The sequence below is a fragment of the Triturus cristatus genome, chromosome 3_1 (assembly GCF_964204655.1).
Source record: "Triturus cristatus chromosome 3_1, aTriCri1.1, whole genome shotgun sequence".
In the NCBI taxonomy this organism is placed as follows: Eukaryota; Metazoa; Chordata; class Amphibia; order Caudata; family Salamandridae; genus Triturus; species Triturus cristatus.
Window position 1 is genome coordinate 1060557889 of NC_140583.1, and position 26675 is coordinate 1060584563.

General features: G+C 47.5%; 1 protein-coding gene across 1 annotated transcript in view; it reads left to right on the forward strand.

Moving 5' to 3' along the window:
- The window catches only part of ARCN1 (archain 1 coat protein complex I subunit delta), a 77746-nt gene that overhangs the window by 34705 nt on the left and 16366 nt on the right, over positions 1–26675 (forward strand). Inside the window, exons 5-6 of the mRNA XM_085645848.1 lie at positions 2554–2718; positions 10203–10368. Coding sequence (XP_085501974.1) covers positions 2554–2718; positions 10203–10368 — 331 coding nt within the window. The remainder of the gene's footprint in view (positions 1–2553; positions 2719–10202; positions 10369–26675) is intronic.

Genomic DNA, 26675 nt, shown 5'->3' on the forward strand with positions numbered 1-26675 from the left:
GTTTCAGAATTCCTCTTGTGGTATTGGCACCCTTGCTGCAGTATTCATCTATTGGTAACTCGTGTAAGCTGTTTAGAAAGTAGTAATAGCTATTTCTTGGCAACAAGACACTGATCTATTTCATGCTCAGTTCCCGCTCTTGATTAGGTTATTTTTTTTACTTCATGACTCCAAAGTCTGAGTCTACTTTCAAAACGAATTTCATGTATCTAAGCCAACTGCCAAGCATACCAAAAGAAGTGTTCAAAACCGTAATCCTCTTCAAGCATGACAATTTCTGCGGGATGCTGTCACTTAGAGGTAAAGATGTGACTCCTGGCATGACCAGGGAACCCTATATGCACTGGTTTTGAAGCAGGCCAATGCTTTTTATATATGTAAGAATTTTTAACTGGGAATATTCAGGGAAATGTTTACCTATCTCTGGCCTCAAAGCAGAAATGTTTTCCCATGAGCTTCCAAGATGAGCCGTTCTTTTGTATCAGGTAAAGAGCTAGTATGTTGTATTCTTGGTTATATGAAGAAAAAAGGATAAATTGAGATTAGTGTTTGGAGCAAGCATTATCTGCACTCGCCTACTGCTGAGTTCTCTGTAGCAGCGCCCTACATCCACATACATTTTAATTGACGGAAGCACTCTTTTTCTTCTTTTAATAATGTCCATTTCAGTTCACACAAAAGTTAAGTGCTATATTAGAAATTTTGTTTTTCTTGGATTTTAATTTGGTCTCAAAATCATTACATGACCTCAATCAACGCAGGTTTCGTGAGTAAAACCTTGACCTCTCATTTAATATGTACAAGCAGCCTGATGCGGTGTCGGACTGGAATGTAAGGCAGATTATTGAGTTTTGCAACTATTACTTGCATATTACTGGTTTGTGGCAGTGCCTTGGTAAAACAAGGTTTTACTTGTGAGACCGATGTTGGTTGAGTTCATGTAATGAATGTGAGCTCAAATTAAGAATACGAAACCAATTTGAAAATGAGCACTTGTAATATCTTTTTTGATTGACGTTGACATGATTGACCCAAAAGTGTGCCCCCTCAATTATAGTTTGTTTTTGTCTTCGCTAAATGTATAGCAAGATTTTATACTTGATTTCAGACTGATCATTCAGTCCTTGCTTTGAATTGGTAGTGGCAGGTGGGGCTCACCAGCACTTAATTGTGGGAACCAGCACTTACATTTTTTCTCAGCAGACTTTGATAGAAAGAGGGGAAAATACAAAGGAGGTAAAGGAAGAGGAGACAGAAAAACGGTGCCAAAGAGAGTAAGGGGGCATGACGAGGAGCCGGAAAGAATGAGATTAACGTAGTGTGTGTGTGATGGTGGATTAGAGGCATGAGGTAGAATCCAGATTACACAGTCTGCTTAGCAAAACATTAGGCCCTGGTACTTACTCTCTTAGAAGTTAAACACTGAGATCATGGCTTTGTTTCATTTTGTACAGGGGGCTCCCAGTCACTAAAATGACTATCAGTAACTGCTATATCTGTGGGCAGTGTACGAGAGAGGCATATGGTTGATCAAAACTATTGTATGAATGTGCCTGGTTTGGCTTTGGGTGGAAGTGGTCAGTAAACCACTATCCTTTATCCAAGATGTGAAAACCCACTTTGATCTTGCCTGTACTTAACCACCAGAATGTGTTTTTGTGGAAAGGCTGTCTCTAGCTATCAGATTGATAATGCAATATTTGTATAAGGAAACTTCCCTAAGGCTTCCTTCTATGTTGTGTGCTATTGCTGTTTCTTGTCCTTTTGTATACAAGATGAACTTGTTAACTTAAAATTCCTATGCCTGTACAGCGCAGTTCTGTATGAGGAAAGTCTTCACTATTGTTACCTGTGATGTACATGTTGTGGGTGAGGAAAGCTGGCACTGATGCTGCCTGTGTTGTAACTTGGGTGAGGACAGCTCGCACTGCTGCCCTTGCTGTCTGTGCTCGAATTGTGAGGGAAACTGGTTCTGCTGCTTTTGTGTTTGTATGTATACTTGTGAAGCTCTTTCCTATTTCCGTTTATGTGGCTAAATTGAGCACTCCAGTTATCCGTTTGATATCTTTCAAAGTGTTAACCTGCAGCATTTGTTGTTGTGAGCAATGAAGCTAAACTCTATTTTATTGAAGTGCTGGAAGTATTTTGAAATGACCTGAAAATTGAAGGGCATTCTGTGACAGTAACTCATCCTACACATCAGTGCTCGAACACGGTCACACGACTAATAGTAGCTTATGCCAGCACCCAGAAACATCCAAGTCTCTATTTTTGAATTAAGTGCATTATTGTGTTCGCCACAGAACAGAAAAGCACCAGTTTGGGGATGTTGCATTCTCTGTGGATTTTATGAATGTTGATATGGCTGTTTTCACCACAACATTTCTGTTCTGATACAGCAATGCCTGAAATGTTCAGCCTCAAGTTCTTACCTACTAGCAGAACATCAATGATTGCATGCTTATATGGTATTTCCAGTATTCTCTCCTCATTATCGAAACGCCTGTGGTTTGTAGTGAAACACTAAATGTGCTTTTTCCATTGCTGTCTAAGGCCTTCAGGTTCCAGCAAAGCACTGAAGCTTGGGGCCAAAGGAAAAGAGGTGGATAACTTTGTGGACAAACTAAAGTCTGAAGGAGAAACAATCATGACCTCTACCACCGGCAAGCGTTCAACTGAGACAGCTAAGGTGCTTGCACCACCTGTCAACATGGAGAGGTGGGTATAGAGGCTGGAGTTAAGAGTGTGCCTTCTTGGTGTGAAGCAGGTGTATGTTTTTTTCTTTCTGTTCCACTAAATCTATCTCTTTATTAAAAATGCTGTTAGTTATTGCAAGTTGAGCAGGAAGCTCATCCTTGTCTGTTGGATCTGCTTTTTTCTACTTCTCAGTAGTTACTGCAGTGTATTAGTCATAGAGGAGCTCAGATGGGCCAACCCAGCAATTTATTTTGATAATGGCTGAAAATATAGTGACTTATTTAAGCTCATGTTGTCTTTGAAACCTTTGCTAACTGCCAATAATGTAATACACCGAATTTAAATAAGCGTTCACATGGAACTCGTATATAAAATATCCAGTGTGAGAAAGTGCCCTATTTCTTGCATGGTATGCCCCCACTTTTTGCTGAATTGCTGATGTACTGTGACTGAGTGTGCCCTGGGCTCCTGACAGTCGGGTACCTTCCTTCCCTAGAGCTACATTGAAGCCTAAACCCAATTGGCATCTCTGGCCACGTCAGACCCTGGTAAATGGTACCACAGGTACCCAGGGCACTGTGACCAGAGAAGGCCTCGAAGGGCTGCAGCACTTGTGGTGCCACCCTTAAGTCCTGTACCCTGACACTCACTGCCTTTGCAGGTTGCGTGTCTTGGTGCAGAACAAAACAGAGTCGACATGGCACACACCCCTGTGTGCCATGCCCACAAACCACTGCCCTGGCATACATCAGTCACCCCTCTAGCTGGGTGCCCTTTGCCAGTGGTGAGGGTACAGGTGCATGAACCGTGTTCCCCTACCGTGCCCAAGTCCATTCCTGGGCCTTGTAAGTGCAGTGTTGCCATTGAGAGTATATGGTGCTGGGAGGTTGTCATTACGAACTCCACAGCACCATGATGGCTACACTGAAGACTGGGAAGTTTGGTATCAAACTTCTCAGCACATTAAACCCAAACTGATGCCAGTGCGGGATTTAATGTAAAATGCACAACAGAGGGCATCTTCGAGATGCCCCCTGAAATTCGACCAACTGCTAGTGACCCGACTGAGTGGCTGCGTAAGCTGCCACCACCCGACATGTTTCTGGACCCCTGGGTCAAGAGCCTGCTGCTCTCGGGGGGCCTGAAACCATGCACATCCTGGGACGAGGTGCCAACCCTCCTCCCCCAGGATGGGCAGGGTTCACGAAGGGGAGGCTTCAAAGGCATGGAGCCTCTCCAGACCATTTGCTGCTTTCAGCAACTGGTCCCCACTGGTTCTTCCCCCCACTTTGGACGGGTGAACCGGTGGGAAAACCAAGTGAGGAAGGGAGGTGTGCCCACCTCTGCCAGCTCCACCCCTCAGGTGGGGGAGGCGAGGTGAAGTACAACCTCGAGTCCCCGCCATCTTGAGGATGGGGGGACCCAGCCAATCAGTGACAGGCTCCTGCCCCCCTCCCACTGGAGAGCGGAAGAATAGGGGTGTACGCAACCAAGGGAAGAGACCCATTGGTCCCTGCCCTTTACCTATCTGTAACGCCCCTAAATTTAGTATTTAAGGGCACCCTGAACCTTCCTTTCTCAGATCCAGCAACAACAAGAAAAGCGGATAAGAAGGGCGAAGAACTGTGCAGAGCTAACAAGAGCACGACGCCCACTGACTTGTCCCCAGCCCTACAGGCCTGTCTACCTTCGAACCTGCTCCTGCGAAATCCCAGCGTGTCCAGCAGCCAGCAACCTCACAAACCCCAGGGGACCTGCCTGCCTTCACTTTCCAGACTATTTCTCCCGTGAACACCGGACGTCTTTAAACTGCAGCTTCTGGTGCCAGCCAGAAACTGCGAATCCAGCCCACTCTGCACCTGCCGAACCCGGCCCAAGCTAGAGTAGAAGAACACGAGGAGAATCCCCATTAAAATCAACAGGGCACGCGACCTAAAAACAGCACCCGGCCGCCCTAGTGCCGCTGAGGGTGCACCTTTGGTGCTACTTTGGTCCCCAACTTGCCCTGAGCTAAACCCTAGGAGCTTTGCTCGCACAACCCCGTGGCCTGCTTGCCAGCAGCCACCAACCGGAGCTCCCCTATCCTCAATAGGATAACATTGGGCCTCAGCACTCTGCACCCTAGTGCCACCGACGGTACAACAGTGCATCCCTGACCCTGGGAGACCCCTGAGTCTAATCCCAGAACCCAAACTCCAAAGACCGAGTACTTACCTCGAAACCGATAATCTGCTTTCCTCATAGGTTAACATTGACACTTTTTCTCCCAAAAAGTTTCTAAGTGTTGACTTTTGAAAACTCTGAATATTCTTTAAAAAATAACCAAAACGCACTTTCTCAACTGTTTTCAGGAAATGTCCCAGTGCTTAATCTAGGTATCACTTTAGAGAGTAAGGTTCTCTGTAACTAACCCCTGCCTTCCTCTGGAGACTTTCGGTAAGTCTGAAAAATAACTGTCGTGATTCAATCTGCAAAGGAATTTGAAGAAAACTTGCATGGGAGAAGTATTCATTTGAATTGCATTTGTTCAACAAGAGAATGCAATTCAGTGAGCACAGTGGCAAAAGTGAGTGTCAAGTGCACAATACCCCAAGTGGAAAAAAAACAACCAGGTAAAAGTTTGTAGGAAAAGTGTGCGTGGTATTGGTATTAGACAGCCTATAGAAATATAGTTACACTGAGGAAGATTAACCTAGTGTTATTTCAAGCAATGGTCTATCTGGAGATGTAGATGACGTTTCGACCCTGTAGGAGTATATTATAGTCTCATCAGGACTGGAAATTACCTGGGGAATGGTTCGCTTACAAAGAAGATGAAAACTAGGGACGCAAGTCCCTGTGTGGATTTCATCAATGCCAAAAGAAAGTGTGCCACACAATCAAATTATACTGAGATGTAGAAAAGTGCAATTTTTTGCATGGTTACCCTCTAGGTTTTTGCCAGATACATGATGCCAACTTGACTAAGTGAGCCTTGGGTCCTTGGCAATCAGGTTCCCAGGGCCTGTGTTCTTTCCCAAAACGGTGCCTTTGTCTCCACAATTGGCACACCTCTGGGCCACATGCACTTCCTTTGTAAAAGGTACCCCTGGTACCAAGGGCCTTGAGACCAGATCAGGCTTCTGAAGGTTGTACCATGTATTCTGCCACTCTCCGAGACCCCTCACCAGAACACCCACACACTGCCATTGCAGGCTGCGTGTTTTGGTACATCTAAACTGAAGAGTTGACATGGCACCGATTCCCTTGGTGCCATGCCCATCACCTCTGTCTGTGGCATAGGTAAGTCACACCTCTAGCAGGCCTTGCAGCCCTAAAGGCAGGGTGCCCCAGTGCCTGTGCCGTTCGCAGACGTAAGTGCAGTGAAGCCATTTCTAGTCTAGAGGCTGGGAGTTTGTCATTACAAACTCCACAGCGCCATGATAGCTCCACTGAAAACTTGGGAAGTTTGGTACCAAACTTCTCAGCGTATTAAGCCCACACTGATGCCAGTCCTGGATTTAATATTAAAATGCACTCTCAGGGCATCTTGGATGCCACCTGAAACAAGACCAACCCTGGTTTGGTTCCTGACTGGCTACCAGCCATCTGCCATCACCAGGCAGGTTTCTGGACCCCTGGATAGAGAGCCCTCTGTTCTCTCAGTCCTGACTTGAAACAAAGAACATCCCGGGCAGAGTTGTCATGCCTCCACGCCCAGGATGGGCTGGGTCCATGAAGGGGCAGCTTTAAAGGCTTGCTGTCTTTGTTGGGTATCCCCAGCCTCTGCTGCTATAAGCAGCTGGCTCCCCCCTGGTTCTGACCCCCACTTTTAGCAGGAGAATCGGTGGGAAAACCTAGTGAGAAAAGGTGTGCCAACCCCACACCTCAGGTGGGGGAGGCGAAGTGAAGGACACATCTCAGTCCCCTCCATCTTAAAGATGGGGGGACACCTTCCCCCAATCAGGTCGAGGTATTCTCCCCCCCCCCCCGCCCCCCTCCACCCCCACTGGCGGGTGGCATAAGAGGGCGTATAGGCATCCTAAGGAAGGGACCCGTTTGTCCCACTGCATGCCCCTATAACACCCCTAAATCTATTATTTAGGTGTGCCCCTGAACCTTGCTCATTAGATTCGACAAGACAAAAGACCGAAGAGCCATGCTGCAGAGAAGAGGACGACGACATTTGCTTTGGTCCCAGCCCTACCGGTCCGCCTCCTGCTTCGGAACCCCCCTACAAGTGAAACCGGCGTGTCCTGCAGCCAGCAGCCCCCAAGAACCCCGGGGACCTGCCCTGCCTTCAAGGAAAGACTCTGATCTCCCGTGGACACTGGATTTGTCCAACAACCAACTCCATCTCAGACACAGTAACCGCATGCCTGCTCCACTCTACACCCGACGCCCTTGGTCTGAGTAGCCCAACACCACAACGAGGTAATCCCCCTCCCCCCCCCCCTCCTCCTCCCCGTCATCCTGACCTGGGATCCAGTATTGGACGACCTCTGATCTTTACTGTGACTCCTGCATCCTGACGGGCCCCCCTGACCGCGGTCGGGTCTGAAGAAGAAAACCAGACACGAAGGTACACCCCTGCACCTGCAGCTCCCTGGCCTTGGGGTGCCCAACCGAGGGTGTCCCCATGTCCAGCAATACTCCAACTTCGCTTTCCAGTCGCTGGGTCCCTCCGCCAAGCCTGCAGCATTTCTTTACAACCGACATCCTCCATTGGTTTGCATTGGAAGCCCAATGCCTACTTTGCACCCTGCGGCCTAAGTGCCGCTGGAGGTGCACTTTTGGTAACTACTTGTGGCCCCCTTTGTGCCTACCTTTTGATCCCTGGGCCCTGACTCAGAAACTGCAGGTACCTACCTGTGACCGGTGCTCTTCATAGTATCCCCTGTCCACATAGCACCACATTGGGCACTACCTCTACTTTGACCTCTGCACCCTCCACCCCTGTGCTGCTGAGGGTGCACTCTCTCACCTACCTGACCCATGCCCTGTGTAAGTGCTACCAGCTCGAGACTGAACTACAAAACAGAGTACTTACCTGTAATCGACCAACCTTGTTTTTGTCCATAGAAATCCATTGAACAGGAACATTACATTGCATTGCATATCCTTATCATTACAAAGTCTAAAACTGTAATTGAGTTACACTTGCAGAAAGCTTTCTTGAAACTGTAAAGTAGTTAATTCATTTACAAAACCATACTGCTTTCCTGGAAAGTATTGCCAGTTTTACTAACTTTATAACTTACCTGCACTAAGTGATTCTTGGTTCTAGAAATCAAATAGCAAAGTAACGACTTTTTATGCAAACAGTTGGTCTGGATTCATTCCGAGTGTGTGACATCATTTCTTGCCCGAGTGTGTACAATAAATGATTAACACTACCCTCTGATAAGCCTAGCTGCTCATCCCAGCCACCACTAACTTGAGAGTAAGGTATTATCTACTTTAACCTCTGCCATACCTTTGGGGGCTCACTGGACTCTGTGCACACTAAACCTCTTTTTGGTATAGTATATACAGCACAAGCTTCCTACATCAGAGGGCAGTGTCAATTGGTAAATCAAGTGTTTCCCCATGTCATCACTTGTCCTGATGAGTCCCTAATCTATTCCTCCAGGGTCGAAATGCTGTTGACCTCTCCACAGATAGACAGTTGCTTGAAATAACTCTGTGACTCTTACTCAGTGTTACTATATTTTCTAGAGGCAAATACTGTATAAGGCTGTCTGCTAATATCAATGTACCTGTACCATACGCACTTTTCCCACAAACTGTTACCTGGTTATGACTTTTTTTTAACTTGGGGTAATGTGCATTTGTCACTAATTTTTGCAATTGTGTTCATCTAATTGCATTCTCTTGTTAAACATAAATTCAAATGAATTCAAAGTATTTGTTTCATGCTGAGATTCCTTTGCAGATTGCATCATGACAGTTATTTTGCTGTCTTACTGTATAGTTCTATGTGAATGCTTGTTTAAACTTTGTGTAAATAGCCACGTTCGCATGGAGATTTGGGTCGCTCTTGTCTTAAGAATACATATTGTAAAACAGTGATCTATCGTAGTGTAATTGAACTCAATGGTTCAGTGTGAAAAAATCATGCCACAGGTGAGTTTTGTAGTTCAACAGGACTTTTCTTATTTTTCTCTTAAGTGGAACTTTTTTAATTGCATCACTGTTCCAGCAAGAGCCAATCTTCTGTAGCCTCTGCTTCCCCCCTCTTTTTATTTGTGAGGTATGCTGATTTGGGTTGCCAATTCCTTTCAGCTGATATTCTTACCTCTCCTTTCAAACACCCTTCTCTCAACATAACAACGTAGTGCTTCAAGAGTGCAGTGAGAGTATCCCTGTATAAAAAGTAAAGTGGGAAAAAAGAAGCCTCCATAAGATCAAAAGCATGAAAAAGAGGATGCATTGTAGAGTAGGGCCACAAAAGTTCTACTCTATATGCTCCGCCATCCATGATAGTGGCCCACATAAAATGTAACCTACCAGCCCATGTAAAAAATGGTGTGGTAAAAATATAGCCTCCTTTTGGGCATCACTGCAAGAAAGTCACCAGTGGGGTATGTGCATCTGTGAAAATCCCACAGTGAGCAGTCTGAGTGGAGGAGTTCAGTCCTGAAGAAAAGAAACCTTGTATCGTCTTGTTGAATATACATTATTGATTCACAACTGTCTACCATTCAAACATAAGTTCAGATTTCACAGCTAGAAACTTTGTGGTTAACTCTTCCTTGCTGGCCCAGACTCTACCTGCTGTGGGTCTCGTGATGTGTTTGTCACAGTTTTTGGTCCTAGTCTCTCCATCTAAATGAGTTCTGCGCACAGGGCGATGTTCTACTCTCTATTTGACTGTTCAGTTGAATTGGCACTGTCTCATTAAGATTTTTCTATACATTTTTGTAGATCAAACCAATGTACACACTAATTGGTTCCACCAGGGTCCTTAGACGCACTGTTTATAAATTATCATGATTGGCGAAGCTTGACGGCACTTCTGTTACTCCACATAAAATCTAGGTGTAAGTAGGAGAAGCTGACTGCCATTCCACCTGTTCTGAGACTGGACACCTATATCCGGATGCGAAGATGTGAATTCTTTGTGATAAAATAACCGGCAAACGGTATACCTAATCCGGAGTACAGAGTTCAGCTACTATTTGGAAATATGTTATAGTATTTATTTTTATGATCTGCAGCATCAAATTAGGGTGTTGCTTTGGTTCAGTGGACTCTATGGCTTCAAAATGTACATTAAGTATCCAGCAACCAAGCTGCTCCCCAAAATGGTATTGATGCTCGTTTTAATAAGCTCCGTCGGCCCTACGTGGCAGTTGGTGAAAAGTATGTCATGTGCAGTCTTTTTTTTTAAATTACATTCTGGTTGCCTTCAGAGAACACGATACTAGCTTTGTAGTTGGACACTTAGATGAGCATGGGGCTATCTTGAATGCTATTTAACTTTTTTATGGTTAGTTACACCTTTTACCCACCCTCTCATTCAGTGTTCACATGAAGATTGAGGAGAAGATCTCACTGACCTGTGGTCGAGATGGGGGTTTACAGAACATGGAGGTCCATGGAATGATCATGCTAAGGATCTCTGATGAGAAGGCTGGCCGTGTACGCATCCACGTTGACAATGATGACAAGAAGGGAGTGCAGCTGCAGGTGAGGGCATGACCTCAAGTGAGCAGAAACACGCTCCAAAAATGTATCCGAAATGTGCCTCCAATTATGTGCCTGAAACATCCCCATGAAAAACGTTCCTAAAACGGACCAGATTGACTAGCCAGGTGAAAGTTACTCGACTGTTGGGTCCCACATTTGGCTGGCCAGCTGCCATTTTGGGAGTAAACCCATGAAGATGGAAAGGAACGAGACTAATACAGGAGGGAAAAGTTCTCATGAGAGAAGCAGTTGGCCACTGGGAAGTATGCCAACGGCAAGATAATTAATTTTTGTCTTCAGGTAAAGTACACTCTAAGGGCCTGCCAAAACTAAACTTTCACTAAGGAACAAAAATAAAAACGTGCTGTCCTTACCAAGTGTACCCTTAAGGAAATAATATGTGATACATAGAGATAAATGTATGCATTACCGTAATATACCAGAGAAGTACATGGCCATCAGTCTTTGCTGCCCAAGTAAAAGAGCAAAGCACTCAGACCCCAGAGGGAATGCTGTACGCCATCACATACAAAGAGAGGGTAGGGGCTGTCAAGGGATGGTAGGAGGTAGAGAGTGAACTGGCTTGAATGAAAGTAAAATAATGCGTGTGAATGTATTTCGGTTGGGAGTAGGAGCGGTACTATGATGATGCTGTTGTGCACATTTTAAGAGTGGTGTACAAGATTGGTAATGCTTGGTGCATCAACAAAGGCTTAAGGATAAGTAAGATTGTTGTAGCAGACAACCTTGAGAATTGAAGGTTAGTAGTTTGGGTGATGTTATGAGTGTAAGTCTGCCATCCTAGGCCAGCACCAGTGATGATGATAAAGTAGGTTAAAATGGGGCAGAAAGAGTCAGTAGCGTGAAGGGCGTTATTGCACAAGTGTAAGGCAAAAGTAGGAAGTCACTTGTGACAGTGGGTCAAAAGATGGGTAGGCTGCCAGAAGGTTGAGCTGTAGAATCCGCTCCGGAGGTGACGTTTGCTGATATGGCTAAAACTAGGATTCAAAAGGGAGTGTAACTTCGAGATAGATTGGCAAAAGTATGTTAACGTTAAGAATAAATAAGGGGGCGAATGACTTAAAAGTAAAGCGTCAACAAAACCTTTAAGTAGCTCAACAAAGACCCATAGAGACTCTGGGAATTGCAACTAGCTGAATGAGTTCAAAGGGTAGCTAAATGGATTCAGTTCTTCACCTTGCGATTCTTGCTCATATTCTTAAAAAGTTGAGTATTTAAAAAAAAAAAAAAAATCTAAAACCAGCTCACCTAAACAATCTGACCAATTAGGACACATTTTTATTTTTTTATTATTCACCCATCCAAATTGAAATTAAACAGCACATTTGGCATAAAGACAACTGCAAAATGTCCTAAATGTGAAAGACATTGATGTTGGCAAATAATTATGTAGAACTCAGAAAGAATGACCTGTCGTTTTTAGATTTCCGTTATGCTGCACTATTCCATCATACCTGGCGTGGAGCAGGCAGTTTGCTGCTTTTATACATTGCCCAGATAGATCCTGACCCCCTTTCCGTCTTAGTTCAAGTTTAATTTTGACTAAAAGCACCAGAATCTTTTGGTGTTTTGCTATCACTCAATCTTTTGACGTTTTTGATCTTTTTCCACCTTTATCTGGAAATTGAGCATATTGTACTGTTTTTCCATGATGGTGGTTCTCTTTAATCTTTGTAACTGCCGTATCTTCACTTTTTGACTTGTATCCACCCTCTGATGGTCAGACAACTGATCATAATGGGGGATGGTGTTTCTCCCTGACCCTCACTTTATCAAGAACACGGAGTTTGGCAGTAAGATACCTTACAGAAGACAGAGAGGAGGGGGCGCGAGAGTGACGTTTGCCTTAGGGCAAAGAGAGGTAAGATTGGAAAAAAGAGTTGGGAAGGGCAGTTTCCTTCATCTCTGCCCCATGACAATGCTTCTGAAACTTGAGGAGGCGAGGGGACAGCATCCTATTGTCACTGGCTTTCTCATTCCTGGTTGAGGTGTGCAACATCAAAAAGCTTCTCTGAATGCTATTCGACAGTGAGGCATTCTTATGCTTCGCCATCAAGTTAAAAATACAGTGGATTGACATTAAGGAATTTCTCTGTCCGTTGACATTTTGGTGTTGGAGACCTTACCATCTTCCTGTTTCACCCTCTTCATTGAGAGCTGGGTGGTCGCCTTGTAAAAAGCTGGCGAAGAATCAAGTTAACTCCATATTCAAAGAAGCTTGTAGCATATGAGGCGGTTGTCATTAAGGCCTCGAAGAGTATAGCTCAGTGCAAACTCTTGCTCCTTCAACATTTCCACAAAAGGCTCCGCCATTCCAAAAAGGAGATGAGGCTCCAACCGTCAAGCTTTTGTCTAGCACTTGCCTCCTGTGCAGCAGTAATGCAGCGTGCTTCAGTTTTGCTTCCAGGACAATTGACAGTCTAGATTCAAGAGGCTGCTGGTCATACACCAATTTACAATGTGCAGTCCTGCCAATGATGAGTTTTCACTTAAAAGCTCATGCAAAAGAGGTCAGAATGTTGACCCTCATTTACAGAATTGTGTTTGTTCCTACCACAATTTTTTGAAATATCTTTTGTAAGTAAAGACAACCACAATCTAAAATAAAAACATACTGCAGTGCATAGTGTGAGAAGTTTGCCTGGTATATGCTGTCCACTAGTGATGGTGGGCACCTTGCACCAGTCCAAATGACCCTTATTGATGATTAGGTTAAAGACAACCTTTATTGAAAGCTATCCTAGTGGTAGCTATGGAGAGCAGCCTTCAGGCTAAGTCTCGAAGGAATGTAAAGCAGCTTGGTTTACCAGATTATAACCTCTTGAATGACCAAATTAAAGGAGAACCACACAAGGTGTGTATATATATAAAATATATGTATTTATTACTAAACACTCTCTACTAACCTCTTTATGAGATTAGAGAACAAGGCACACAATATTAATACACTAGAACAACAGTAAATAGCACAATACACAGCGGGCTCCAGAGGGAGACCGAACCTTATACTAAGAAAGTGGTATAACAACCATGACGTGACTAGACACAGTGCCTAGAGCACGTAAAATCGCTGGGACCCCAAGGAACCACCCTAGGTAGTGACACAGGGGGCCGCGTGCAGTGTGAGAACACAGCCGCGAGCTCTGTACAATCCTATGGGAAAGTAGTGGTTGGAATTTTAAAGCTTAAGGACACTTAGGAGAGAACTCTGAGCAAACCCTTTTAAACTTAGACGGTTCTAAGGCCAGCACCCATGTGAGCACCAGAGTACTCATGTTACCTCACCCAGGGAAGCCGGATGCATAGGTGTCAAATGGTGTTGGGAATCTTCGTCTATTTCAATGGCGTGATGCTGCAAAGTACTGCTGCCTTGAAGAGGAAAAGTGTCCGGTGTGATCCAAGCCTGGATCTGAGCTGAGAAGAACCTGAAAGCAGAGCGGACAGAGACTTGGTCACGTGCCAGTGACCAGGGGCTCGATAGACTAATGCCCACCGATGTCGGGTGCTTCAGGTGAAATGAGGTGAAGCTTGACTCTGCAGCCACGGGGACCAGGAGACGACGACCAAAGTCCGCAGGCGAGCTGTCCCACGAAGGTTGTCTAGTGCTGGGGGGGGGGGGGGGGGGGGCTCAGTGTCCGGATTGGAGACCAATAAGCCTTGGCAACTGCAACCCACGCGGTCAGAGAAAAGTTGCTTTGGTGTGGACCACCAGCAAGGTCCTGTGGACTCCCCAAGCGATAGGGCACATCTGGAGCAACCAGGAAGGCCACTGAAAGTTAAAGTACCCTTCTCAGGAACCCACAGGTTGACGGACCAGGGATCGCGAAGGGACCTCGAGAGGAATCACTAAATACCAGCCCACGGAACACTTGTGGAGTGTAGGCCAGTAATCTTCGGTGGAATCCCTGCTCGGGATCTGGACTACAAGTAGACTAAAGCACAGCCACAGGGATTGCCAAAAATCATATGCTGCTGCAAATGTGCACGGTGTCCAGTGGTCCAGGGGTTTGGGTTGCATGGTCCCCACGAGGGCTGCGGGTCTCAGGTTTGCCGAGAGCACTGGTCAGCCTTTGGGAAGCTTAGGAACCCACCTCCTGTGTTGCAAAATCTTCGGAGTCCGTCAGGAGCTGCGTAGATGCAAACCGGTCAGATGCATCTTTGGTGCCTGCCTTGCAGGGGAGTAACTCCTTTACTCCAAGGGAGATTCTTCGGTCCTCCAACGTAGTGTAGATAGTTGAAATACTTGGTTTCTGTAGCAGAGTTTCGTCCAGGTAAATCCAAAGTCCTGTAGCCAGCGGTTCCTACTTTATACCCAAGGAAGGAGTGGGACAAACTCTGGGGACCCACCTATGGGAGGGTCAGGACAGAGGGGTGGCTACACCCATGTCCTTTGTCCAGTTTCGCACCAGAGCAGGGGCTGATAGCCCCTGCAACCAGTTTGAGCTGGACTATGCACAGGGACACCAAATGTGCCCCCAGTGCACCCACCCAGCCCCAATACACTAAAGCCTGTTTGGGAGGTGGTCACACCTCCCTGTGACAGGAAACCTATTGTCCAGCCGTCCACTGCCAGGGTTTCGTCCAGCAGCAGGAGGGCAGACTCATGTCTGTGGCTGGCAGCATCCATTTTGTGATGCCAGGGTCTGTGAAGCTGGTACCGGGTGTACCGATGTAGTCATATTTCTCCCTCTAGTAGGGTGGAATCATACCTCCCACACCAGTTACTGGTGTGGAAGTATGATTCCAAGGTGTTTGACACCAAACACAACATGTTTCCATGCAGCCGTTGTAAAATTAGCATTTACCGCAAGGTTATAATGCCCTTAAGAGTATATGTAGGCTGCATCACAAACAACCCTGGCATAGATGTTCCGAAAGCTGCAGAGGGGCTCTGCTCATGCATGGGCACACTCTCACATAAAACACAGCACCCTGCCTTCAAGATTGATAAGGCCTGCCATAGGGGTGACTGATAGGTTTATATGTGCAGTGATATGGATAGATATAGTGAACCTATATCTAAGTAAGGGGTGCATACACCACCTTACACAGGCTGCTGTAGCAGACCTGTTGTGTAATTTTGAATGGTCTCCCAGGGGTGGCATAATACATGCTGCAGCCCCTGAGAGGCCTCTGGGGTACCTATGCCCTGGGTATATAGTATACCATATACTTATAAGGTTACCCCAGAATCCAATCTGAGGTGTACCTAAAGTACATGAACAACCAATTTAGGGAGAAAGCAGATAGACGGGGGTCCCGATTAGCGGAATCCTAGTCAAACCAAGTCGAAAACCAGCAAGACACCAGGCAAAAAGTGGGGGTAACCATGCAGTCAGATTCCACCCTCCTACACACAGCATTACAACCAATCTTTCGCAGAAGTAACACAACACATCAGGAAGCAAGAACACTTAAACATCACAAGCTCCCCCCCCCCCCCCCCCCCCCCCCCCCTGTATACTCCTGTTGCTGGGCGGTGTAGGTCCATGCTATTTCTACCACAGTTTAATTGAATATCCTAACCCAAACAAGGACAGTACGCAGTAACTTATGCCATTCTGACTCTGACCTGCTCTGCTGGTTGGCATGCTTTGTTACCATTGTCCATAGAAGCTGCTTCTTCCAGAAATTCTTTCATCGTCAACCACATATTGTCACTTGAACTCACTTACTGCTGAAAGGAAATTGGGTATTCACGCCTCATCACCTGGAAGTTCAAATGTCTGTCATTATTTTATTTTTTAGACCCTTTAAAAAAAACAAAAGCACATTTAGTTGTTCATTTGGTTAAAACCTTTTTAGAAAAGACAAGAGACCTTTTTCAGCCCATTTGTAGTTCCCCAGTTAAGACAATTGGCAAAGAATCCACGATATGTGGGCTATGACCTGAGATTTTTTTAAAGACAGTTGTACAGTAGATTCTTTTAGTGGTACCATCTGCAAACAGTGCAGTATTTCTAGGCTTCACTTTCGCCAAAACTCAGGAGGAGAAAATGTGACTCTTGGGAATGAAAACCCTCTGTCATTACAGTAGGCCCCTGTCTGGTACTCGATTGTGCAGTATGTCCAAACAGAGAAGACTTAAGAGTTCACAAAGGAAGGGATACTTTCTTCTGATAACCTGATAAGAGGGTTGAGAGAGACAGCAGAACTGGCCACTGTAGATATTTTTTCATGGACTGTTTATCTGGCACTCCTTGTGGTGGATACAGACAACTCAACCAGCCCACAGAAGATACCTGAATTTCTTTGTTTAATTCTCAGGCAAACGAGGAAACTCAAAAGATAAAAACAGTGGAAGAGTCCTTAAAATCTGTGGTTTCGTGAAATTGAGACCTTTACATGAGTTCAGCTTAAAGGTCTTGTCAAGGGTAAACACTGCCACATTTTGTTCTGGAAACATTGCTATAGTTTGAGTCCTTTCAGTGACAACATTCATCCCATGGCAGTGGTATTAGACAGTAGCTTTCCACTGCTGCAAGGAAACTGCCATGAAAACAATGACTGTGTCCCCCACCGTTTTTCACTCGTAGGTTGAGAGTATTTCTAACCATCTCATGGCACTGCTAAAGGTGACCACTTCCCTGGGTTCTAGGTACTATTCGGGGTTTCTTCTTCTCTCGATATTCCATTAAACGGAAAGAATCCTGCAATGCTGAATCTGCTGGTTCATGAAACCATACTTATTGAGTAGAGTTTTTTGAGCTGGTTCAAAGATACCGGTCAACCAAGGGGGGTTTACCCTTGAAGATTTCTGATCACTTGAAAAAGTCCTAAACTGAGATTTACCCAGTCCTAGAGCCCAAGCACAAACAAGTGCAGCAACAACGAAAAATTGAAGAATCTTGTCTTTTTATCAAATTCTTCCTCTTGACAGGGAGATGAGATGTGTGCGTCATTGCTGATGCATCAGTGTACCAATCTGATAAAGACACCATAGCTTATTGTGCTTTAGGGTTGTTTGCAAAAATTACCAGTACATGGGACTGCTGTTTGGATTTTAGTTGCCTCAAGAGCTTTCTTAAGTCATGCATACCAGCTTTTCGAAGGCAGAAAGGGAGTCTGCATTTCCCCTATCTAAACAACTGGTTAACGGTGGCAGCATCTCTTCTTAGGTTTCTAGGACGATCTTCATTTAACATTAAACCTTCACGATTTGGTGTGATCTGGGCCTTCAACATCGAGAAGTCAATGCTCGAGCCAGCATGATCAATTCAATATTCAGATTTGGAAATTGAAATACGAAGAGTGTCTTTCACAAGCGAGGTTTGTTTGTCGGAAATGCCTTTAACTCCGTCTAACTCTGTCTCCATCAGACAAGTCCTTCCTCTCAAGAGTCTATTTCTTTTTGCCTCTCTCTGGTAGGGGAGGTAAGATTACCACATGAGGCTTCTGCAGGAATTGCTCACTCATAACTGATGCCAGAAGTTTTTATATATGGGTGATAAGGTGTAGATACCAACTTGCAGTCCCTCAACTGGTGGTGCTGGGGAAAAACACCTGTACTAAGTACGTAACTACACTAATTAATATTCTTTATTGTCAATTCATTAAAATCATTGCAATACGTGACAAAATATTTTTACAAGATAAATTAATAAAATCCACAAAAGATCAAGTTAAAACTGATTACGTTAAAATACTGAAACTGTGTAGCAGTGAAGACCACAAAAGATCAGGTTAAAACAGATGATCACACTTAAACGGGACAGCAATGAGTAAGTGATTGACCGTGTTGCCTGTCACAATTCGAAACAAAGAGCAAGTTTAATGTTCAACATTCCAGAAACCTTTGCATAAAGTGCCTGTGGATATAAAGTGAACAGTGCTTATTGACTTCTAAAATGTCTTATGAATGAGAACTGTGAACTGTGATATTTATCGAACAACGTACATTTAGTAGGTGGAATACTAGTGCCCTATTGCGATAGGGACTAGGGATGGGAATCATCACGGGCACATTATCGGACAGTTTCTGAAGTTCAAAATGCGGCCTTTGTGCCATTCATTACTACTTTCTCACATAATTGGACTGTCTCTGAAGTTCAAAGGTGCTTGGCTTCCTGCTGTTTGTTGTGTCTTTCTCCGTATTAAGCCTGGGCTGCTTCCTGCAGGCCGACGGGACCTGATTTGTAGGGCTGTTGGTGCTGGATGTAGCAGTTTTCGCCTAAGGGGTATAAGGGCAGGGCAGAAACAGATTAAATGGAGCATGCTTACTTATCTGTGACCATGTAAATGGCAATGGCTGTCCGGCCAGGCCTGCTTCTAGGTACGTCAAGTTCCTTTGATGAAATTCATTGTCTGAAGAGCAGTAGGGCGTGATTTATCATGTGTCGTCCGATATGGCTGTGGGCCCCAAGAACTGTAAGATTACCCATGCATGCTGTTAGTGGGGAAGCTCTAACTTGTCGATGATCCATGAGTGCTGTTTTGCTGCCTTATTGGTGATTTTTTTATAAAAAACTGCTGTAGGAAGCTGGCTTTGTATATGAATTTGCCACTAGGGCGTAAAACCGTGCAGAGTCCTGGGGTTCCCCAAAAGTGTACAGGGCTCAATGCAAAACACAAAGTGCTCTATTAGTGGTAGTGTGGGCAATCCGTCTTTGGCCTACGCCGGAGGAGTGTAAGACATTTATTGCACACACTTGATCAATAATGGACACACGACCCAAGAAGGAGATCAGACCAATTTGATAAAATGTATACTTTGTACTTTATTTTAAGACCTAGGTCTTCGTAATAAGGTAACCACGTCATTAATTAAAAATACTTTTCACTTTCGAAAATTAACACTTTTTCAAACTGTCCAATGTTATCCTATAGGGAAAACAATAGTGCAGTTAAACAGGTGAGTATCAAACTTATAAATTCAGTCTTCGTAACCAAAAGTCAGCAAGGGCCAGGGTCGGGTAAGTACCAAAACTGCATCACCAGCGGCACAGGGTTCAGTCGGGTGCAGAGGTCAAAATCGGAGTTTGACCCAATGCTTTCCAATGGAGACTGGGGTGCCTGGAGCAACACTGCTTGCAAGTAATAGATTGGTTGCAGGGGCCATGCTTTGGGGGTTAGGTTAAGCACAGGTGGGGCCACAAAGCAGCACCAAACAATCCCCACCAGTGACACTGGGGCAGCTGGGTGCAAATGCAATGTCTGGCGCCCAATGATTTTCAATGTGGACCTTCTTGACGGTAAAGAGGCTGCAGGTATGGCACCGGAGGTTGCAGGAGGAAGAACAGCATAGGTAAGTTGGGATGTATGGGGGCCATAGGAGCACTGTCTGTTGAGCTCACCAAGACCCAGGAGCTTTGGTGTAGGGGTGCCTTTGGACGTTGGAGTCTTCTTTTTTTTTTTTTTTTTTTGTTTTTTTTTGTTTATTAGCATTTCAATAAAATACAACCCAAAGACAAACAGAACAGTTTGGTCACAGTACAACAGCATCCGTCATCCATGTGTATTGTTACATTTCTATTCCAAGGTCCGCCAAGCCCTTCACACCCCAGAGCATTTAGGATATACAGTCCATTCAGCTGATGCAACTGCAGGTATTGGGTTAGGTATGTCCAATAGTCATGTGGTTTCGACCTAGCGGGAAGTTCCTCTTCATAGGTCTTTAGGGTGTCCCTACAATATGTGAGGTCCGTGATCCAGTCTTTAGGTTTCGGGATTTTCCTGCCACTCCAGCATAGCGAGACTCTCCGTTTGGCCATGAGCAGTGCAATCACACAAAACTTGTGCTTTAAGGCCTTCACCCCGGGCAGGAGACCCAGCAAACAGGTTCTAATACTGCAACCCATTTCACAGCCCACCATCACCCCCAACAGCTGCACCACCTGCGTCCAGTATTCCATAACCGCCCCACAAGACCATGCGAGATGGACAAAGTCCGCCCCCTCCACATTGCATCGGTCACACCTAGAATCAGCTCGTAAACCGTACCTGTGCAGCCTAGCAGGTGTGTAATATGCTTGGTGTAAGTATTTGAAATGGAGGATGCGCAAGTTTCCATTTGGCGTCAACATGCCAGTTAATGTACATGCCACGCCCCATTCTTCCTCTGTCAAGGGATCCTCTAGACACCCATTCCACTTCTCCATAGATTTACTTGTGTTTGCCGCTATGTCGGTTTGTAATTTCGTGTAGAGCGTGGATACTAAATGTTTGGCCGTGGGCGTGGTTATCAGCCATTGCAGGGTGGACAATACCGGCGGTTCCGCCAGAAACGTTGGATATAGTTGTTTCACGGCCTTTTGTAGCCGGTGATAGTTGAATTGGAACAAAGCTGTCTTGTTACTAATGAATGTCAGACTGTCAAGCATCTTGAAAGTTCCATCCTCATAAAGGTCTCCCATCGTGTCGATACCGACCTGCCGCAGCAGTCCCATCCCCACCTCCTCCTGGGTAACCGAGATCTCCGGATGCCATTGGAGCCGGAGCGCCGGAGCGTAGATCGGCAACTTGTTAGCCTTCCTGCCCATTGTACGCCAAGCTTTGTTTGTGGCATCTACCGGGTTAATGTCGTTCTTGTGCAAGGGAGGCCTACGATGGGTGATGACCGCTTCCAGTGGGATCGGGAAGGCGTCCCCTTCCTCGATTACTGTATGGGTGAGAAATGGGACTTTGTGATACCAGAAGTGTGCATATTGCGCTTGCGCACATAGGTAGTAGAGCAAGAAGTCAGGGACTCCGAACCCCCCCTGGCTATAAGGTAGGGTAAGCGTCTGCATCTCAACCCTGGCCGTTTTCCCTGCCCATATGAGCTGTAGTACCATCGAGTTAATACGTCGAAACACCTCTGCTGGGGGGTGAATGGGAATGTTATTGAATAGGTATAGTAGTTTGGGAAGCACTGCCATTTTGACTATGGCAATGCGGTCCGCTAAAGATAGTGGCAGTTGAATCCATCTCCGTACTTTCCCCTCCAAAGCATCTATCGCCCTCCCATAGTTAGCCCTGATCACAATTTCAGGGTCGCAGTGATACCACACACCCAGATATTTCACCGGTTCGGTGATCCACTCCAGTGGGTAGTCCATGGGGTGCGGCAGCGTTCCGTCCGTTAAAGGTATGATCAAGGACTTTGCCCAGTTTATAGTGATACCCGAGTGGTGCGCAAACTTGATATATTCCCGCAAGAGCGGGTTCAGATTGTCTCCTGGGTCTCTCACATATAACAACATATCATCAGCATACAATGATATGTGCAGTGGCCTTTGCGGGAATTGCAGCGCTGAGTAGTGATGTCCCTGCCGAATCTTGCATGCCAATGGCTCTAGCGCTATCGCGAATAAGAGAGGGGACAGGGGACATCCCTGCCGAGTCCCCCTTTGTATGGCAATGGGCTCCGAAATATATTTATTCACCCGAACTCGTGCCACCGGCGCGTCATACAAGAGGTGTATCCACTGGAGGAACATAGGTGGGAAGCCCATCCTCCGTAATACTATATTTAGATACGGCCACTCCAGCGAATCAAAGGCTTTGGCCGCGTCTAAAAAGACCGCCGCAGCCTTAGTCGTGGGTGTGTGTTAGTGCGACAGGGCGAACAAGGTTCTCGTATTGTGTGCTGTAGAACGCGAGGGAATGAACCCAGATTGATCAGGCAAGATCAGCTTAGGCATCAGAGGGTTCAGCCGGACTGCGAGCAGTTTAGCCAATATCTTATTGTCCACATTTATGAGGGACAAGGGTCTGTACGAATCACAGAGCTCCGGGTCTTTTTGCGGCTTAAGTAGCGCCAGTAGCAGCGCTTCCCGCAAGGTCGGAGGCAGACTCTGCTGGTCATGGGCATTGCCATACATCTCCACCAGACGAGGGGCCAGCTGATCCACAAACTCCTTATAAAACTCGCCGGTAAACCCATCCGGACCCGGGGCCTTGCCATTTGGCAGCGATTTGATCACTTCTGTGACCTCCTCCATGGGTAGAGACAGATACTCCCGGTGCGTATCTGATAGCCAGGCTATCGCCACATCATCTAGATATTCCGTGATTTCCGCCGAATCTGCTGTGGGCCTGGAGGCATACATCGCTCCATACGTAGCCACAAACTCCTTTATGTCCTGTGCGCCATACTGCCGCTCCCCCTGCGAATCGCGAACCATTTGAATGTGCTGCGGTGCACGACCGTCACATATGTTAGCCGCCAGATGCCGTCCCGACCGACCACCCTCCCCATAGGCCCTCGCTATCTGTCTCTTCGCTGTATATTTGAGTTCCTCCTCCGCATAGTTTTGGTACTCTAAAAGTACAGTTCGGATAGTTCCTAATATGTTAGCATCTTGCGTTTGCTCATACTCCCTTTCCAGTTCACGCAACTTATCTTCCCTCACCGTGAGCTGTTGCCGTATGTCTTTTAGGATTCCCGCATTCGTACTGATACAGACACCGCGAATCGTAGCTTTAAAAGCCTCCCATAGCACGCCAGGGTCTTTCATAGTAGGCGTATTGTGATCAAAGTACTCCTGTATTGCCTGCCCAATGGTTTCTACATATAAGGGATCGAGTAGCGCTTTGGCATTAAATCTCCAGCTGAAGGGAGGTGGTGTATAATTCGGGAGCTCTAGGGAGAGGAGCACCGGGCTGTGGTCAGACAGCGTTCTGGGCAGGTGCCGAACCTCCCGCGTCCACAGGGCAATATCCCCAGTCACCAACCAATAGTCAATGCGGGACCAGCTACCGTGTGCCGCCGATGTATGCGTGGCCTCGTTCCCCTCCGGGTTCCTATCTCTCCATATGTCAGTAAGCCCCCTGTCTATCATTATGTCTGTTAAGACCTGTAAAGCGCGTCTGTGCGGCTCTACCGTCAGTCCAGATCTATCTATTTCGTCACATAGCGCGACATTAAAGTCTCCTCCCCATATCAGGTGTGAGGTGTGGAAGTCTCTCAGTTTACCCCACAATGAGTGAAAGAACTGTGGGTCGTCCACATTCGGCCCGTAAACGTTCACAACAGCCAGTTTCTGCCCCCGTAGTAGACCTGAGATAATGACAAATCGCCCCAGGTCGTCCACCACGACATTATCTATCGCATATTGTAGCCCCTTTCTTACCAGTATTAGCACTCCCCTTGCATAGGATGAATACGAAGAGTGATGCGCCGATTCAGCCCACCTGCGCCCTATGCTGGATTTGTGATTCTGTGCACAGTGCGTCTCTTGTATGAGTGCAATATCGATGTGCAATCTGTCTAGGTATGCCAGTGTCTGTCTGATTTTCTTGGGGTTATTTAGCCCCCTCACATTCCATGTCAGTAATTGGAGGCGCCCAACCCCTACACGTGCCTCAACCATTTTCCAGCAGTGATATTATAGCAATATGTATACAATCAATTGGGTAGTACGCTCCAAGGGGTATCTAGGCATAGAATGACCTCATTGTACCTCAACATAAGTGCTCGGATTTCAGCGATGCGTCTCATGCACAGTGACCAACAAAACAGCTTCCCAACCCCTGCCCGCCTCCCCCCACCCACTTCAGCACCCCAAACATGCCAAAGACAAACCCCACAGATCATAACGAACACAATTTAACTTAATTCGGGGCTCACCCGTGTCGGGGGTACCACCTAGAGCACACAAACTCCATCCAATTTAATGGATGTGGACGGGGATATAGTATATGTCAAGTCCCAAGCGGTATCGTGACTGCGCAATCATCACCACAACTTACAGTAGGGCCTGCAGCGACCACATCAGTAGCCTGTGCCATTCGCTCCACCACACTGTACTCCCGCTGATATGTGGATCGCAGCCCGGGTCCCAGTCTCCCAGGCGCACAACCCTCCCAGGGGTGACATACGCGCCAGAGGCCCAGCGCTGGACAGTATATTCAAGCCTCCCACAGCCCCAGCCGACCGTCGATCATCCTGACCCCCAGGCTCCACACGGCCATAGCAGAGAGGATCAGTGTTAAACAACATGGCGGCCCGAAGGTATGTAAGTGCTACCCCCCTCGGCAGCTTGTAACTGATCCCAGTCACAGTCCCATCGGGTTTAGAACGCTTTCAGAGGTACCATAGATCAGCAGGGCGTGTGATAGGGCGAATCAGATTCGCAGCACTCGTACTTACAGTCTCTGCTGATCCAGTAGACCTCCACTGCCAGGGCAACGCCATGGCGCATCCACAGTAGGGCCGCGATTCCGCCCCACGTTATCCAGTTTGGGCGACATGGGCGTCCCTCCAGCTTGTCCTGATCCAGGTCACCATCTCCCGAGGTTGCCTCGTCGACAGGTCACTCATCTGCGTCCGCATTCTGGTCGCTTCTCTGCCATTCTTTGCGCCTGTTGCCGATTTTTTTGACGAGGTCCTGTGCCGCCTTAGGCGTGTGGCATATTGTTGCTCGGCCTTCATGCGTCACCCGAAGCCGGGCTGGATAGAGCATAGCATAGTCAATACCAAAGTCACGCAATTTCTTCTTCACCGGGTTGAATTCTTTCCGCGCTAACTGGACAGCTACCGTGAAGTCCGGATAAAATTCCAGTGCATTACCTTGGTGTGTAATCTGCCTCTTTTCTCGCGCCAGCCTGAGGATGACATCACGGTCTCTGTAGTTGAGGACTCTGGCAATTATTGGACGCGGGGGCGCCCCAGGCTTCGGCCTCGGGGCCAGCGATCGGTGCGCTCTTTCAATCAGGAACATCGGGGAGAGGTGCTCCGTGCCAAAGACGTTACGAATCAGCTCCTCCACATACGTCTCCATCCGACCAACATTGGTTGATTCCGGAACCCCCGCTATTCGCACGTTATTGCGCCGCGATCGCGCCTCCAAATCCTCTGCCTTATTTTTTAGCACATCCAGCAATCGCTCAGCTTCCGCACACTTATTGGCCGTGGCCTGCGAGATATCTTCAACCGCTCCAATGCGATTTTCCGCCTCCACCAGCCGCTCCCCGTGCCCATCCAGCTTGGCCGCCATGTTGTCGACGCGGAGCGTTATGGTATCCAGTTTACCGTGGATGTCCTGTAGGCTCTGCTGGATGGCCCTCAGCGCCCCCTCCATACCTGAAGACCCCGGCTCTCCAGCGTCCGAGGTGGTGTCCGACAGCGCCGCAGCGCCATTGGCCTGGCGCTTGGATTCGAAGGAGAGCTTGGATTGCGTTTTTTCTGGCTTCCCCATGTCGCACTTCTCCACCGTCAGATACCGGGGGAATCGGTTTTCCGAGCGATGACGACGCAGGCCCGCACCCGCTTACGCAGCGAGCCACAGCCCAACCGCTCACCGGGCTCAGCACAGCGCCCCAGTTGGCCGCGCCTGTAGCACCGCACCGAGTCCACTCTCCCGTACAGCCACCAGGTCTTTGATAGCAGTGCACCTCCAGGCCAGCCAGCGAGTCAGGGGGTCAAGAAGCCAGCAGGGGACAGTGTCCAGCAGCCCAGGCAACCAGCAGCCAGATCACACGACTCGAGGGGGAGGGGGGGGCAGGAACCAGCCAGTTAGCTGCACCCAGGAGCGGTCAGTATCTCCTGCGCCTCCATGCAGGTCATCTCCTCGCAGGTAATGGTGTCGGACCTGCCCAGGAGCCCTCAGAAGCCCCCTCTCAGCATTCGCTCTAATTCTCTGGCATCCCTCCGGCACCTCGTCAGGCAGCCAGGGTCATCCGGGCAATCGCAGGCACATCAACCAAGGGGGCAGCTCTCACCCTCATCTCGCAGAGTCCAGGGCTGCGTCCGCGTCACTCTCAGGCCATGGCAGCGCCCTCCGTTCGGGACACGCTCGTCTTGAGCCAGCGCCAGGGCCGTCTTACGCCGCCATCCCGCGCCGCTCCACGTCCCGGGATAGATGCCAGCACCAATCGCTCAGATCGCCAGAGCGAGTCCGATTCCCAGGGGCAGCAGTCAGTGCCGAGCCCTAGCCCACAGACGCCACACGTCTCGGTGTCCCCAGCGGGTTGCTCGGTCAGCGAGGCTCGATTCATCCGGGCGGCGCCATCTTGTCGGCCGCCGGCCGTATCCGCGTCGGGGCACTCAACAGCCCATATATCTGCTTGTAGAGCCTCCCGAGCGGTCCTCGCACCAGCCCGGGGTGGTCTCCGCTATCCGGTCACTCAGGCATCAGCTTGCGACGGCATCGCAGCACAGCTCACGCCCGCCGTGTCGTTTTTCTGTCCCCGTCCGGCGGAGCTGTCTCAATAGGCAGCCATTCCGCTGTGCGCCCTCTAGCGCCCCCCGACGTTGGAGTCTTCTTACCGGAGCCAGTTGCGGTCGGGGAGAGCTACTGGATTCACACTCCAGGCGCCATCGTGGAGGGGAGGAGAGGTCAACCAATGCTATACATGAGGTCAGG